Source organism: Pongo pygmaeus, chromosome 9, assembly GCF_028885625.2.
Source record: "Pongo pygmaeus isolate AG05252 chromosome 9, NHGRI_mPonPyg2-v2.0_pri, whole genome shotgun sequence".
Taxonomy (NCBI): Eukaryota; Metazoa; Chordata; class Mammalia; order Primates; family Hominidae; genus Pongo; species Pongo pygmaeus.
Genome location: NC_072382.2, coordinates 95,107,554 through 95,125,878, shown reverse-complemented (window position 1 = coordinate 95,125,878; position 18,325 = coordinate 95,107,554). Strand labels below are relative to the sequence as shown.

Here is an 18,325-nt window from a genome sequence, read left to right as displayed (position 1 = left end):
AGAAAAAGTTAGGGAACACAAACAAATTTTGTTCATATTGATCATACTTCAAAACAAGATTTATAATACGGCTTTAGGAAGACAATCCCCTATAGATTTGTGTCAATGCAATTAAAAACATAACCACAAATCTGGTTGAAATAATGTTAGATTCTATTTTCAGTATGTGAAGATCAAAGATATATGAATGATAAATGCTATTATTAAATACTTTTCTGAATCTTGTACATCAGATATTTGGACAGAAATCTTTTTAGATATAATAGAGCATGGAAAATTGATGATGAATTTAACTGATTCAGCTTCACTTTTCTGCAGACATTTCTGGGTCTCACCACAAACAATATAGTTAATCTGACTGAATATTTTCAGAATGCAAAGTTCATTTGAAAAAAATGCTACGTAACTGTCAATGACAAAGAATAGACATGATGAAGCCCATGAATAAGTAATGTAGGACTTTCAAGCGTATGATGTTTTGTTCAGTTGTGTGTAGAGGTAGTGAATATAGCAAAACAAAATGTAGAGAATTACTGGCTGTAAGTAGGACTACAGCAGGCCACTTTCATAAATCTTCTTCAGCCAAAGATATATATTATGACATATAAGAGATTTTGGAATTACTTTATCAGGATATTAAAAACACACACACACACAATAGCAGCTCTTATGTGCTAAAAAGGCTGACTGAACAAATGAAAGTAGTTTATTTGCAGAATGCTGCTAAAGAAAAATACCCAAACATATATGCCAAGCGTGCAAATATTTTTTATATGATACCTGCTGTAAAGATCATATCGTTCTCCTCCAGGGAAGATGCTAAAATTATTGTGCATGTGATATAAGTTGAGTGCAGATGAAAATTCAGAGGTCATTTTATCTTGAAAGCCAAGCACATTGGTCATCACATTTTAAATCCAAAGTTTAAGGACAGATTTTTCCTAAGTGATAGAGTAAAGCAGCAAATAAAATATTCGAATAAAAATGTGTTCAGTAATAAACCCATTTCTGAAAATATTCAGAAATCATATCTTCATGTATGATATGAAGCTTTAGTTTGTGGGACTACTTTCATAATTTTGTTAGAAACAAAATTTGTTTGTGGTCCCTAACTTTTTTCTAGCCCTTTATCATTATAACTACTGATCTAATTTTTAAGTCCAAAAATTGAAAAGGAGGTAAGCCTTCTGTTTACTATCAAAAAACAAAGCTTATGGATATTAATTTAATACCATCAGCAGCACCCTATGCTGATGGAGTTACGTAAAAAAAAATTCATCATCAATCTTAGTTAAAAGGTAACATCTTTTTAATATCACAAAAATGCAGTAAACAGTAAAGCAGTTAGCAACAAATTGAAGTTATTGTTCCTACATTATAATATCGAAGTTGTAATAATACTTTACAATTTTAAATAAATCTCAGATTTACTCTTGCATCTTAGAAGTTCATTCGGTGATGATATTCATTTTAGTTCTTAACTGAATATTGCTTTTAATACCTGCTATCAAGCAGTCAACCAAAATGTGTATTTGTTGCATTCTAAATGCCACAGGAATGCTATAAAATTTATTTTCCTAGTAGACAAATATATTCAACATGAAAAAAATTAAAACTCCCACTGACACAGAGAAATAGCAATTATAATAACAATATATCATCTGTTACTCTTAAGACTGGCAATAATTTTAAAACATAATATTTGGTGCAGACAAGGTTATGGTAAGGTGGCCATTCTCCTATGTTGCTGATGCTTTTAAAAAGCAATTTAATGATCTGTATCAAATGTTACACAGTTTGGAGCCAATACTTTCTCTTTCAGGAATTTATATATAATCAGGGATGTGGATAAAAATGTGCAAGATAATGCTTACATTACTTACAGAAGCAAAAAATAAAATAACGGTTAAATAAATGCTACAATGAAATATTAAGTGGCCACTAAAAATCATGTTTTGAAAAGTGTGTGTATATGTTTCTATTTAAATAAAGGTTATAATGAATTTATTAAAACATTAACCATATTCCACTTTGGTGACAGAATTGGTGTTTTCCCAATAGTTTACACTTATGTGTATAGTTCCAAATTTTTCACAAATAGCATGTAATATTTTATGATAAAAAATCTTTAAAATCTGCTATTTCAAAATATAACCATTTAAATAGCCAACTAGTTTCTTTAATTCATATTAAACCATCATATGCCTGACATGAAAATTCAAAGCATTTAAAAGGTTTTTGATTATTATTACCAACTGTCCAAATTTTGAAATCTGGGAACACCATACATATAACTAAGATATAATTCAATTCAATGCACACAGAAATAATAAAGCGAGGGCATGAAGAAACAGTAAGTCAATCACCTGTTTTGTGTCTGTCTCTCTATTCACAAAAGTGTGAAGATGATGGTAGGTAGAACTATTGGTTTTGACGGCAGAAATTCTTTTTACTTCAATGTTCTGGAAAAGAGAACATAAAAAAAATAGGTTAAAAGCATTAATTTTCACCTAAAGCTGAATCCAATGCAAAAAAAGTTATTTTGTATTTTAATGAGTTCTCCGCAACCAAAACATGCTAAAAATCTGCTCGCAATAAAATCAAATTTTTAGAGTTAAATTACTTCAAATTTTAATAAAAGTACCAGATTCATCAGTATTCCAAATCATCTTCAAGGTGTCACTAACTAAATGTGTTTTATTTATATTTATTAACTTGTAAATATGAGTGATTTATAGAGAAATTTCATCTTTATATCTCCTGAATATAGAAGGGCTTACAGGCCACATCAAATGAAATGAAAAGCACTTCATTATATTTATAAGAAAACAACATGCACTATTATATCCTCTTCCATATCTAATCACAAAAATTCTACTGTAGTTCACATTAGTCTTATTTTCTCAATGTTTAATGACGTATTTTGAGTTTTGGTCCTGAAACACTTGCCAATATATTTAAATTACACTTATTCCAGAACAAAACAACTCTCAGAAGAATGAAAAGTAAACTACCTTCCCCCTTCCCTTTCCTGTATTTTGTAGTAAAGGCAGATTCAGTCCATCACAACCTATCACACACTGATGTTCAATTAACTAAACTGACAAAGAATATTAAGTGCCTACTATGTGTTAAACATTACACAAGGCACTGTGAACGACAGCGAGAAGTAAAATAAAATAATGGCCCCTGGCTTCAAGGAGCTCACAGTAACAGTTCTAACTAGAAGTTCTAACAATTACACATAAATTAAATAATAAACCATGCATTTTACAGATAACATGATGAAAAAAATATCCACAAAGAAATGCTAACACTTCTGCTGGATGTCTTCTGTATTATATCCTAGTAGTGAAAACTTAGCAAAGTCCCTCAACTTTTCTGTCCCTCCGCTTTCTCAAGAAAAGTGGGTTTATAGCTATTGCTATACCATATGATCATTGTGACAATTACTGTAAGAATCAATTAATGTATAAAAAGCACTTTTAATTTTTTTAAGGCCTGTTGACAAGGCCAGAGTACACTGGCATGACTATAGCTCACTGCAACTCCTGAGCTCAAGCGATCCTTATGCTCCAGCCTACCATAGCTAGGACTACAGGCATGTACCACTATGCCTGGCTAATTCAATGACATCACGAACGCAACACAGGTTGGGAGGGAGAAAAGTTTAAATAAGAAAAGGTTGAGAATTAACCAAAGTTTTAGCTATAACATATATAAGTGTGGAATGATGAGGAGGACTCAAGTGAAAAGAAACAATATAAAAGACAAGAAGGGGCTGGGCGCAATGGCTCATGCCTGTAATCTCAGCACTTTGGGAGGCCAAGGCAGGTGGATCACTTGAGGTCAGGAGTTTGAGACCAGCCTAGCCAACATGGTAAAACTCCGTTTCTACTAAAAATACAAAAATTAGATGGGCGTGGTAGCACACACACCTGTAATCCCTGCTGCTAGGGAGGCTGAGGCAAGATAACTGCTTGAAACTAGGGGTCGGAGGTTGCAATGATGCAAAATGAGCCAAGATTGTGCCACTGCACTCCAACCTGGGCGACAGAGCAAGGCTCTGTCTCAAAAAGAAAAAAAAAAAAAGAAGGGGGGGATTAAGAAAATCCAAGTAAAAATGTACAGTCTGATGTGAGCAGAATTATCCGAGTGGTTTTTAAGAACTTCCCATGTCTTAGCCCCACACCAAACGAATTAAATCAGAATCCATGGAACAGAGCCCAGTATTAGCATTGTTAAAAAGCTGCGGCCAGGCATTGTGGCTCACACCTGTAATCCCAGCACTTTGGGAGGCCGAGACAGGCAGATCACTGGATGTCAGGAGTTTGAGACCAGCCTGGCCAACATGGAGAAACCCCTTCTCTACTAAAAATAAAAAATTAGCCGGGCATGGTGGCAGACACTTGTAATCCCAGCTACTTGGGAGGCTGAGGCAGGAGAATCGCTTGAACCCAGGAGGCAGACGTTGCAGGGAGCCAAGATCGCACCACTGCACTCCAGCCTGGGTGACAGAGTAAGACTCTGTCTCGAAAAATAAAAAATAAAAAAAAGCTGCACAGGTGATAAATGTACAGCCAAGGTTGAGAATTACCTAGACCAGTCAGAAGATAACTAATTGGCAAATAACTGGATATACATCCAGATATGTACAATAGAGGACGTTATTCAGGGTCTTATCATTTAGGTAAAGGATTAAACTGACCACTAATGAAAACATTAACTAGCATACATATACACATATACATATATATATTTGAGACAGGGTCTTGCTATGTTGCCCAGGCTGGTCTTGAACTCCTGGGCTCAAGGAATCCTCCCAACTCAGCCTCCTAAGTAGCTGGGATCAAAGGCAGGTGCCACCACACCCAGCTTTAACTAGTTAATATTAAAGTTCAGTAAGAAACTGAAGTCACAAAACAAAAATTCAGAGATGATAGTACACATTAGAATGCTTCACTCTACAAAGAATCTTAGTAGCCTTTAAATCAATGCCTTGAAAAAATAAACCATAGGCTTCTTGACAAGGAAGAACTCTGAAGAAAACAAGTCTCTAAAATTATGTAATTTGATGTACAAATGGGATTCAGTTTACACATTTTAAAGTACCAGTACTTCCAGAGTAAAGGCAATTACGTATAGATTGAATTTGGAATCCTCCCAAAATTGGGATAATTTGAGATTTCGATTACTATGAATCTTTATTGATTATAACAGGATTTCCAGTGAATTGCATCTAAGTTTTTAGTGAAATCAGTCCTTAGCCTGGCAGAATTAGGATGATTTGTTAATAATTTTAAATCACTCAATTTACTTCCTGTGTTCTATCTTCCAGCCTTAGTTTTGCTCCACAGTAACTATTTCTAGCCTTATCTACCCAAGTACAGGACAAAACCAGCTTTCCACTCCGGAGTACCTGACACTGGCTCATGCAGCAATGGAAAAGAAGAAAAAAAAATGCCAGGCACTGTGGCACATGCCTGTAGTCACAGCTACTCAGGAAGAGGAAGCAGGATTGCTTTAGCCCCGGAGTTCAAGGCTGCAGTGAGCTATGATGGTGCTGGTGAAGAGCCACTGCACTCTAGCCTGGGCAACATAGTGAGATCCTGTCTCAAAAAAAAAAAAAAGGTATAAGCAAGGGAAGAAGTAAAACAAAGCTCATTTTTCTCTTGCATCTGGTATAGATATATGAGAAGTCTTCATAGCATCTCAGGGTTTTCAATACAAACTTCATTCTTTAACAGACCTATGAAAAGATTATGGTTGTTTACATTCCTAGACTTTAATATATAAGTAGTTAACTTGAACAGTTAGCATGAACTCTGAAGAAGTATATTCATGGGAAGCTAAGTGTCACAGTAAAAAGATCATGAGCTTTATAGAATTTGACTTTGACATAAACTCTGGTTATCGCACTTACCTATTAAAGGACTTTGGTTATGTCACTTAACCTCTGACCTTCACTTTTCTTCATTTGTTAAATGGAAATATCTAACATGCAGAGCTAATGTGATTAAATTAGATATGAATTAAAAAAACCTGACATAACTAAAATCTTAGGTACACAAGAAGTATCAATTCTCTTCACCATGTAAACAGCTCTCTCAAAACAGTCTAGGTTTATTTCCCCAGGCTTTTCAGCATTTATATTTTTATCTGCTTGGAGAAACAGTGATACAGATGCATCTATATCCTGTGTGACACAATGTTCTTATATGGTGCATTTCCCTGGCCCCCAAATACCCCACAATCTAGCTTTTCCCAAACCAAAATCCTGTCCCTCCCTTCTATGCCATAAATTCACAACCATCTCAAGATATTCAGAAACACTGCCTTATCCCAAACACCTTTATTGGCTTGGGTAATGTATTTTTCTAAAATAATGCCTTTTAGTGAAACAAGAATATAATCACCCAGATCTTAGTTTATAAGTACCATTTCTCCACTAAAGAGAATCAAGGGTCTTTGGAGATACCAGATACGGGACAGAGTAAATTAAACCTATCATTTGCTGGGCCACAGAGCAAGGAAATGCTCATGGAGTCACGGGGACCCAAGAACAACTTCAAGTCTCCTGCTGACCAAATTTCAGATATTACGAACATCAGTGAGAAGAAAAACAATAATGACTATAATTGACTATGTAATACTGAGTAAAAAACCCCAAGTTAACAGTGATAGTAACAAAAGAGAAAGGAAAAAAAACCCATTTACCACCAATGGCACTGATTATTACCCCAACCCTTTACTCTCAAAACTGGCAGAGGGAAAAACAAGGAATATATCCTGTTTTCTTAAAAGGAACTAGGCTGGGTGCAGTGGCTCACATCTGTAATCCTAGCACTTTGGGAGGCAGAGGTGGGTGGATCATCTGAGGTCAGGAGTTCGAGACCAGCCTGGCCAACATGGTGAAACCCTGTCTCTACTAAAAACACAAAAATTAGCTGGGCATGGTGGCAGGTGCCTATAATCCCAGCTACCCAGGAGGCTGAGGTGGGAGGATCGCTAGAACCCAGGAGGTGGAGGCTGCAGTGAGCCAAGACTGCACCACTGCACTCCAGCCTGGGTGACAGAGCGAGACTCTGTCTCAAAAGAAAAAAAGAACTAAATAGTTCATGCCCACTGATATAATTCATGCTTGTCAAAGCACTTACAGAGTTTTGTTTGCTTTTTATAAATTTTTGACTTTGGCTTGTTATAAATACTAAGAATTAAGACAAAAATAATCAAAAGGCATCGTGGATAATATATTGCCTGGCTTTTATTGTGTCACTTTGTACTGAGGGAGTGAATGAAATACAACTTTTCCATCTGAATTTTGTTGGATCAAACGTTACATGGTAGATGGCTCAACGTAAAAGCAGGAAGGCTGACAAACTGAAAGGCCTAAGAAGTGAATATCTGGTACTTATGCTTATACAGAATATACTTGTATGTACAACTATGTATTTGTGGGTTTACTTCTACTTCATTTTTCAGATAAAAATAACTAGGTAATTTTGACAATCATCCAAATAGCCATTTCAATAACTATAACAAGCTAATGTGGAGAACAAGTATTTTACAAAATTTCTGCTTTAATTACATTTTTTTTAAAAAAATAAGCTTCAAATCACAAAAGCACACATTTTACTCCCATAAAAAATAGATCCTTCTTATTATTTTATAATTTTTTTTCCTCTTTTCTTTTTAAAAATCACACCTGGATACTTTAAAATCTTACGCAAATTTATTAACTTAACTGAAACTTATCTGTAAAATGTTGACCATTTAAAATAAGCCAAATTCAGAGTGTGGGAAAGTCTAAAGGACAAAGAGTTTAGTTTTTTTCCCCCAATAAATAAATAAAGGGTATTTTTTCAAAAGGCAGAATTATTAAAAGTTTTTTCAAAACCAAAACCATTATAGTTTTCCAAACAACAAAATTTTTTTGACATCATTGAGGAAGGCTGAACAAATACTGGGTATTAAATAATATTGGAAACAATATTAGTATTATACTAAGAAAAAAGTCCTTATACATCAGAGATACATACTAAAGTATTTACAGGTGAAATGATATCTAGAATTATTTTAACATACTCCAGATATACCCCTGTACAGTTTTTAATTGTACAAGAAAACTTGTACAATTAAGTGATAGTCATTCTGACCTCCACTGAATTATAATAGTAAAGAAGAATTACGACCTAGTTCCTCTTAATACTAAACTCACCTCAAAAAGAGTTGGAGGAGGAGGTGGCAGACTTGTAATTTTCGCTGATCTCTCTTTTTCCACAAGCAGTGCTTCCTTTCGAGCTTTTATATGCCTTAAGAAACAAGAGATGTCATCAATTAATCTCTCAGTCATAATATTACAGTACAACTCTCAGGGTTAAAAATATGTAAGTCATAGGCTCAAGAAATCCTCTAGTCTGATTCCACAGGCTCAGTAAGCTTTACATGTGTAAAGAGTCTATACACATGTTAAGAAAATGTTTACAAATTGAGAGAGGCCTGTCTAAAGACAGAAAGCTCCATGGTGGGGACCAACCCAAGAAACTTACAATGTTCTTTAGAGTGAAAAAAAAAAAAACCAGAAATGTTGTTAAAAATGGCCGCTGCTAACTAGTAACAGCGCTCTTAATTTTTTACTTTGCTTCACTCACGTTTCCTGTGAATGGCCCTTTAATTTTTACAACATGCAAAAAATTCTGACTTCCAGAGTCTACAACCTTTTTTAATGTTCTGAATCACATCAATTTTTATTTCATGTTTACATCAGAAACAGACATTGGTTGACATGCATTCTGAACTAGCCATACATTTTTTCAGAAACTTAGTAACTGCTGCTAAACTCAACTCAAACTAAGACTAGAAAAGAAAGCTCATTAGTTACTATGTTCACCTAAGCAAATCACTCCCTGTCCCCAACATTATTTTTAAATCAAGTTTAACAAATGCAATGAATATGCTACTATGATGTTTATTTAATATTTGCTTACACAGTATCCTATGTATTCTCTACTTACAACCATGTTAGTTTCAGTTGAGGTTACAGTAAAAATTATTACTTTACCAGGTTTTTTGTTTCATTAATATTTCTTTTTGATTTTTCTGTACTTTTAGGGCTTCTTTATGCCTCATATCTGCTTTTCTTTTCCTTTCTGCTGCCTGCTGTGCCAAAGCATCCAAATCAGGTTCCTAAAAATATACATTACTTAAAATGTCATGTTAAACAAGAATAATAGAAATGTATCTCATATGACATCAGAAGTGATTTATCAATTTTGTCATCTTCTTTCTACATACTATAGCAGTGTTTCCCAGAGCATGATAACATCACCACTGATGATATGCCATATTGGGGGGACAAACACAAACATTTTAATGTAAACTTAATGCAATCAATTAACATATTATTACAAAAATATAAATAGGATATCAAACTACTTAGGAAATGGTTAAAGTAAGTAATAAAAGAATCCATCTAAATTAAAATGTCAAATATATAGTGATATGAGTAGTTTCCCAGTCAGGGCAAAAATTGTGAACATGGTATTCAAATAACAGAGGTTTGGGAAACATTGCATTAAGGCACAAAGTTAATGTGGCACACATAAAACCACAAAAATCTGAGTCAGAACTTACGGCTATTACTAAAAACACAGACTAAAACCAAGGACCACGAAACAGACTGCCACAGTCTTTAAGATATTTTTTCTCACTAGTTGTTAGCAAAGATTTACCTTCTTTGTAACTAGCTTGTTTATTGTATGTGACTGATTCTGGGACTGTAGTACTTCCATATCATAAATCACAATAAATCAAAATAATGGGGCAGACTTACCGTGACTTTCTGAAAGTCATCAAAAAATGTTTGTTATTTGTAAATGAAATCCAAATGTATATACACTCAAACCAAATGTTTAAGGGAAATATACTGAAATGAGAAATCTGAATTCATCCCACCAAATCTGTCTAAAATGCCTGAGATGGACAACTTCTGATTCAGAAGATTATTATTCCCCCAGATAGAACAGTACTGGAAGAGAATGCTAATTTGAACATCATAGGAAGATCAATTTTATTTGACATGGTTTTTACTTGAAATAACTCTTAGTAAGAAATGAGCCTATTATTCACAAATTACATTAAATTTATAAAAAAATTCAAGGTGCCTCAAAGAAATTCAATACATGAAAATGTTATCAGAAAAGCATTCAACAACGATAATTTACTTTTTACTAATATTGCTGCCACAACTGGGTAGTCAAGTAAGATCTCACTCACATTTTCTTTGGCCTGTCGATGTCCCTCTCCCATACTTCTTAAACTTGCCAAATACAGTTTTTCCAAGTTCTGTATTTTCTGAGTTTGTGATTGTTCCCATTCTGCCCTTAGCTCCTCTGCCAAACGTGTAAATTGTTGATTTCTCCTCTGTTTTATATCTTCTCTTATCTGTAAGGCGATATCTCTTTCTTGTTCTCGAACCTAAAGAATGCATATTTAACAGGTTATATGAAAGTAGGTTTACTTAAACTATTTTGAAAAGCTATTTGGAAAGAGGAACTCAAATGAATTCTCTTAAGACTGTCAATCTCTTTGATACTCATCTTGTATTAGATAAGGACTATTTAAAGCAGAAAATCTGAGTGAATGTACAAAAAGTAAAAATCTCAAGACTATATCTAATGTCTCCGAACTGATAGCTTTTATTCAGTGCCCACTCCCAAAAGGACTGCCATTATCACTCTAATAACCTATAAAAGCTAAAGCGATAAATATGATTCAACAAAATCTATAGCCCAGAGTACAGATAGAGCCAGATGAGAACTCCATTTCTGTTGTACATCATTTCTGATTCTAGACAGAATGGTGCCTGAAACATACTTCACAAAGACTTACTTTAAAAACACTTCTAGAAAAGGGTTATCTACAATTTCCTGATAAATATGTTTCGGCAGCTAATAATCTTTCCAATTAGCATTCTTCAAAGTCATCTAAGCTTCCTGTTACCAATTACAGACCATTTTTTAAAAAGATAAAGAGCTATTTTCAATATTTGAGTCAAATAATACCTATCTTCCAACTCTTCTACAATCTACTTACCATCTCAGCCTATTTTTCAAGTGTTCCAAAACTAGTTAACACCGAAGAACCAGGGTTCTTGTATACCCAGAAGAGGTTTTTAAATACAACATTTAGAACATTCTAATGTAAAAGAATACAAGTAATTTGAGGAAGAAAGGAATTTAAAACTTTATTCCAAATAAGTCATACCTGTAGCAATCTTAGTTTTCGCCTTCTTTCATAATCTTCCTTCAAAATGAAGGCTTCCTCATTAGGACTCAATCTCAGCTTGTGAGCATTCACGACTTTTCTTTTCATTTCTGTGTACTTTATGTACGACAGCTCTGAATTTAAAAAGGAAAATGTCTATAAAAATAATGTAACATTAAAATAGGGCAGCAAAGATTAGAATAATTTTGTTTGTTTTTTTCTGAGACAGAGTCTTGCTCTGTCACCCAGGCTGGAGTGCAGTGGTGCGACCTCAGGTTACTGTAACCTCCGCTTCCCGTGTTCAAGCGATTCTCATGCTTCAGCCTCCAGGGTAGCTGGGATTACAGGTGCACGCCACCACGCCTGGCTAACTTTTGTATTTTTAGTAGAGATGGGGTTTCACCATATTGGCCAGGCTGGTCTCGAACTCCTGGCCTCAAGTGATCCACCTGCCTCAGCTTTCCAAAGTGCTGGGATTACAAGCATGAGCCATCATGCCTGGTCAGAATAATTTTTAAAATTCGTGTTAATACTTTTGATATTTAAAGAGTTATATACATGCAAGGAAAATTTGAGTAAACGAAGTCCAACTTATTTACAAACAGCAATTATAAATTCACACTTAGATCAGTGATACTCAGACGGGTGGGAAAGTGGAAATGAAAACTGAATCAGAATTACTCAGAAAAGTTTTCTCCCGTCTATAGCAGATTGTCCACCTCGAGTATCTGGACCTAACTTATTCCTGGTTAGCATTTCCAGAGTTTACTGAGCTTAAACGTGAAAAAGCACAAAGACCTAAAAAGATGTTAGCATAAATGTTTTCAAAACTACAATTTGACACTTTAGAACTTTCATAACTTGTTCATAACTAGCAAGGTTGCTGTAATTTCAAAGGTTCTTTGTTCCTAGACTCAACTCCCGGTCTACTGTATAGCACTTGATCACCAAGTGTCATTGTTACCTCATGAAATCACATCAATCCCATGTTCTATACTCTACAGTAAACAATTCTTCAATAATTATAGTGATGCAATTTTTACATGAATGACCTGCTCGGCTGTATCAAGTGTTTAGGTTTCCAGATCTATTCTTCTTTTCTTTTTTTTTTTTTTTTGAGACGGAGTCTCGTTCTGTCGTCCAGGTTGGAGTGCAATGACATGATCTCAGCTTACCACAACCTCCGTCTCCTGAGTTCAAGTGATTCTCCTACCTCAGCCTCCTGAGTAGCTGGGATTACAGGCATGCACCAACACACCCAGCTAATTTTTGTATTTTTAGTAGAGACAGGGTTTCACCATGTTGGCCAGACTGGCCTCGAACTCCTGACCTCAAGTGATCCGCCTGCCCCGGCCTCCCCAATTGCTGAGATTATAGGTGTGAGCCACCACGCCCAGCCCAGATCTACTCTTCTGTTGCTACTATTCACACTCTGTTTTCTCTCTCTCCTCCCTAGATTATAACGTGCTCCTATTTGGGGGAACGAGGCAGAAAGAAATGGAATAAATATAAGAATCTATAGTTCTATAATTTGAATACCGTCCTCAGGTAATTCTGATATTAACTGGCTCCCATTACTGCCATTTCCAAAAAATTAGACACTTTACATCAGTACATGACCATTTTATCTGACAAGTCAACATTTCTCAGGTCTCCCTCACAATGACCGGGCAGGCAATCTCAGTTACTGAATATTTACATCTTTCTGAAGCTGGCTTAAGCCCTCCTTCCTCTATGAAGCTGTCCTCTGATAATTCCTGTTCCAATTTCCCACTCCTGATTTGCCCAACTCTAATACATTATTACCTATACATTCAGATGGGGACTAATTTTATATTGTCTTGGTATTACCTCCTGTAGTTTTTCATCAATTACAGTTTGCTCTTTCTAGTTAGATTCCTAACAATTGAAGGACAGTGGCTATGGGTTTTTTAATAAAAATTTTAATATTCACTTAAATTTAATAAATAACTACCAGGTAATATTTCACATACTATGGATGGACAATGTTTTCAAACAGGTGTAAACAGAATAGGGGCTAGGAGACTATGGGATTACCTAACAAGGACTAATAGCTTTCCAGTGACTTCTCCATCAGAATGTAAGCTCATCAGGGCAGAATGGACTTATTCACCATTTTATGTCCATAGCCTGAAAACTGTGTCTCGCCCATAGGTAGTTACTTCAGTAAGTGTGTTGATTGAATGACTCAATGAGTTAATTCATGTAAAGTGCTACAGAGCTATACGCAATCATCACTACCTTCAATAAGACTCTAATGTCAAAAAGGAGTAACTGCTTGCATTAAAAAATCTTTTAATGCATGCTACTCATCTAATATTCACATGGCTTTGGTAATGGTAACTAAAGTACTGATTACATTTTTCATGCTATACATGAAGAAACAAGGCCTCTTGGGTTAAAGGACTTTCCCTGAGTGACATCTAGTGGGGGAGCCAAGGGAAGAATCTGGTTTCCTTATTCCAAATGGCTCCTAACTTTCCAACACACAAAAACATGTGGAGTGGCGAAAATTTTATTTAAGCTGTTGTTTTTTGAGAGTGAGAATTTTAAAAAACAGAAAAGAATTTAACAAAGAAGAAAAAAGAACAAGATTAATCTTCACTATGTATCTTTATTATTTTGTCTGAAGGTCTAAGAATTCACTCATATTTAAATAATTAAGACTAATTCCTGATAAATCTCATAGACATAATATCACTGAATTTTTAAAAAGCCAGACACAAAAGAGTACAATAAAATTGATTTATATAAAGTTCAAAAACAAGCAGAACTAATCCATGAGAGGTAAAAATAAAGTTACCTTACTGGAGGTTACTGACTCGGAGATGGCACAAAGAAGCTTGCTGGGGTACTGAAAATATTCTATATTTTGATCTGTATGATGGTTTACACAGGTGTATACATATGTAAAAATTCCTCAAATGGTATACCTAGATTTGTGTTTTATTCTTATACTTTAAGAGGAAAAAACCCTAATATTTCAGATTTTAAGTATCCATTACTTCATCTCAGAGAATTATCAAAAAACATATATACATTTACTATTTTTAAGCTCCTAAAATGCGATAGAATAACTGTTTCTTCTTGTGTATAATTTTTAAATTTTTTAAACTTTTTATTTGGAAATTTCAGGCTTAGAATTCCCATTTGCCCTTTCCCCAGCTTCTCTAAATGTCAACGTCTTGTACATAACCACGGTACAATGATCAAAATCTGAATATTAACACTGGCACAATATTTTTTACTAATCTACAGGCAGTATTCAATTTTTGTCAATTATCGCACTAATGTCTATTTTCTGGACCAGAAGCCAATCCAAGGATATAACACGTTGCATTTGTTGCTGTGTAACTGTGGGTCATCTAAAAAGCAGATGCTAAGATGGGAGTAAACCTGCAAACATTTTATTAGGAGAAATGCGTGTGTGAGGGAAAATGGGAGGGAGCTGATAAAAGTTACAAGCACCTCAGACTTCAATGTAAGTCTGACACTGAATGGAGGGAAGTAACAATGGGTAGACCCCTCTTAGACAGCCATGCAGTATAAGAAATGTTCAGCAAGACCTGTGGGGAGATTCTCAGGAGCAGGCCTGCCACTGTCAGTGGCTAGGAGCAGCCCATGGGAAGCATGGCCTCAGTGCAAATGGAGATTTCAGAATGCAGGAGATTAAGATATATGAGTTACATTCTCATAATGTCAAAGTTGTCATGTCTCCCTTAATCTGGGACAGTTTCTCAGTCTGTCTTTTCAAGACCCTGTCATTTTTGAAAATACTGGCCAAGTATTTTGTTGAATGTCCCTCCATTTAGATTTGTCTAATCTTATGTGATTAAACTGAGGTTATGTATTTTTGGCAAGAACACCACAGAATTGATTAGGCACCTTTCTCAGTGCATTGTTATCAAGATGTAAATGACGCTGAATTTTGGTCACTTGGTTGAGATGATGTCCACCAGGTTTCTCCTCTGTAGTTACTACTTTTCCTTTATAAATATCTCATGAAGACAGAGTGGACGCTACAGAAATATGCTTTTCATCATACTTTTGCCCATTGACTTTAGTATCCATTGATGACTGTTGTCTGAAACAACTTCTGTGGTGTTTACCAAACAGTATTTTCTATTTCCATTATTCCTTCTACAATTATCAATCGGAATCCTGCTGTAAGGAAGTTTTCCCTGCTGCCCCATTTACTTGTTTATTAATTATTTATTCTTAGTAACATGGATTTTTAAATTCTACATTTCACTACTATCCAATATTGAAGATTATACTACTTAATCTGCAAGATTTCGTCCTGAGGATTAAATGACTCCTGGTACATAGTAATCACAAAATTAACACTAAACTTGTAAGATTTGGGTTCAAGACCCAACACTGCCACTTATTAGCAAGAAGATACTGGCCAAGTCACTTAAGTCACTTTGGTCTCGTTTTCTTAAACTGTATAAAGAGAATAATAATATCTACTCCAAAAGGTTTGTTCTGACGACTATGTGACTTAGTGTGAAGTCTTCAAATACACTCTAAGTATTAAGGACTCAAGAGTTCACCATTGTTTTAAAAGCTGAGTTTGTGACAGGATTGAATAACTGTGAGATTAAGGTGGCAGACACCAAAAGAGAGCGTGTTCTTTGCATGAAACGATTCCAGGCAAGGCTCTTTTAACAGCTACCAGGTGGCAGGCCATGTCTGCGGGTGATCTGGGGGAAGCGCCCCTCCCCCGACACGGAAGCGCCGGGACAGGGGAGGCTGCGTGGGAAGCTCGCGCGATCCGACCCCAGGAGAGCGCGCAAAGCCTCTCGCACTGAGCTACCTGGTCTGGTCCAGACACTCCTTACAGCCGCCAGCCCGACCGCAGGCAGGGCCCACGGCCTGTGGAGCCTGAGAAACGCGAGCCGTACCTGCGTTCGCAACAAGGCGCCTTCCTGGGATCCGCTTCCTTCGGAGTACAATCCCAGCTCTTGGGCCTCGGGGAGTCATGCTCCTACGGGGCGACTGGGAAGCCAGTGCGTCCATCACTCACCTGAGAACCCGGAGCCTGGACACAGTAGCCGCAGCTCAAAGCAAGCCGGCCTGGTAAGCTCCTGCCCATCAGCTGCCCAGCAGCCGTTTCTGCGCCTGCGGGAGAGCCATCGCCGAGCCGCCGTCACTTCCGTCATTCAAACCGCCCGCCAATGGCGGGACCAAACCGCGGGACTAGGCCCGGTCCCGCCTTCCTCGGGGGCCGCCGGGTAGGCCGCGCGGTGTTAAAACCCTGCGCCCCGCGCACGCGCACAGTCACGCGCCAGCCCCAGCCTGCGTAGGGGCGCATTATTTATCACACCTGTCAGGCTTTGACGTTTTCCCGTATGGGCCGCGCTCCGTGGCCCAGCACTCCCAAAGTGTAATCCCAGCACTTTGGGAGGCCGAGGCAGGGGGATCACTTGAGCTCAAGAGTTTGAGGTTATTATGTATTTTTGGTTATGAGTTCAAGACCAAGTCCTTTTAAAAACATGGTGAAACCTCATCTTTACAAAAAATACAACGACAACAACAAAAATTAGCCGTGCGTGGTGGTGGGCGCCTGTAATCCCAGCTACTCGGGAGGCTGAGGCAGGAGAATCGCTTGAACTCAGGAGGTGGAGGTTGCAGTGAGCCGAGATCCCGCCAGTACTGCACTTCAGCCTGGGCGACAGAGCCAAAGCCTGTCTTAAAAAAAAAAAAACAAAAAAAAAAAAACAACAACAACAAAGAGTGCAGAGCCATGAGGGTGACTTTTGTTTTAAGGCTCCATCATGAAGATATCTTGGGATATGCATCCTTTTCTGTACTGACTACGGAATTCATTGGTACTATTATGCGCAGTTAACGTCTTATAGCTTTCGTTTAAGGCCTCCAGCTCATAACAACAATGAGCCGTATGTTACCCTGTGCCTCCAGAGGTACAAGGCACGGAGAGCACCTCACGGATTTATCTGCTGTAAATAACCAATAATCAGGCGGTGAGCACAGGTTAATACTTATTGAGTATCTGTGATGTGCCGAGTACATTATGTTACTTTGGATGGATTATGATGCCTATACTAGATTTTGCAGTCTGGGTCATGGGGGTTAAACATATCAGGAATCAAAGGATTAAAAATGGGGGGTGGGGATGGGAAGTTGCTGACACGGTCAGATCTGGCTGCGCAGTGGGGAAAAGGTCAGAGAGAGTGAAGACAGAATGCCATATACTACTGCAGGAAGTGAAAGATAATAGCAATGAGAATGGAGAGAAGTGGGTAGATTGAATAGGAAGCCAAACATCAGGAATTGGTGGTTACCTGGTTATGGGAGGCACAAGAGGAGAAAACAAGGGTGATGCCCAAGTCCCAGATACCTAGCACCTCGGTAGATAGTGCTAACATCCTCCTGGAACACACAGGAAGAGAACCAGGAGGGAGAAGTAAGGAGTTAAGCTTTGAATATTTTGAATTTGAGCTGTTTATGAGATATCTAGACAAAGGGATGCATTTCAGAAACTTAGGACACAAAATTAGCAGTACTTGACAAACATTTGCATGTGAGATTGAGAGAAAAGGGAAAAGTGAAGTTAATTTCATAGGCCACTAGCTTGGGTAGCAGTGTTGATTCTTGATTGTAAAGGGAGAAATCAGAAATGGCAGTTAAGTGGGCAAGGTGATGAGCCAAGCTCTGTGTATATTGAACTTCATGTGCCTGTAGAACATCCAGTGATGTACTATAAGCAGATGAATACATTGGTAGATAGCCCACAGAAAGAACTAGGCTAAGCATAAAGGGATTTCCTTGTTATATGAGTAATAACAAAAGCCAGCAGAATGGATGAGATCACTTAGGGAGAATTTGCAGAGTGAGAAGAGCAATGAGCAAAGAACCAAACTCCGAGGAACACCAAAACTTAAAGGGATGGAGTTGGAGGAAGGAAGGTACAGGAAGAAATAGTGTGATTCCACCTCAGATTTACAGATCAGCATACTGAGTTACAGAGAGATTCAGCAACTTGGCCAAGGGCACATTTAAGTCAAGGGTGAAC

General features: G+C 37.0%; 1 protein-coding gene across 16 annotated transcripts in view; it reads right to left on the bottom strand.

The window, feature by feature from the left end:
- The window catches only part of CEP295 (centrosomal protein 295), a 69,055-nt gene extending 52,072 nt beyond the window's left edge, over positions 1 to 16,983 (bottom strand). For 6 of the 16 annotated variants that reach the window (XM_063671329.1, XM_063671333.1, XM_063671334.1 and 3 more), the window contains exons 1-6: positions 16,316 to 16,460; positions 11,266 to 11,399; positions 10,276 to 10,476; positions 9,062 to 9,186; positions 8,219 to 8,312; positions 2,367 to 2,462 (exon numbers count right to left, since the gene is read on the bottom strand). In XM_063671329.1, coding sequence (XP_063527399.1) covers positions 2,367 to 2,462; positions 8,219 to 8,312; positions 9,062 to 9,186; positions 10,276 to 10,476; positions 11,266 to 11,399; positions 16,316 to 16,451 — 786 coding nt within the window. In that variant the 5' untranslated portion in view covers positions 16,452 to 16,460. Of the gene's footprint in view, positions 1 to 780; positions 878 to 2,366; positions 2,463 to 5,923; positions 5,971 to 8,218; positions 8,313 to 9,061; positions 9,187 to 10,275; positions 10,477 to 11,265; positions 11,400 to 16,193 lie in introns of those variants that run through there. The other 10 variants (XM_063671328.1, XM_054439316.2, XM_063671336.1 and 7 more) reach the window with 8 other exon arrangements.
- Positions 16,984 to 18,325: the final 1,342 nt, after the last annotated feature.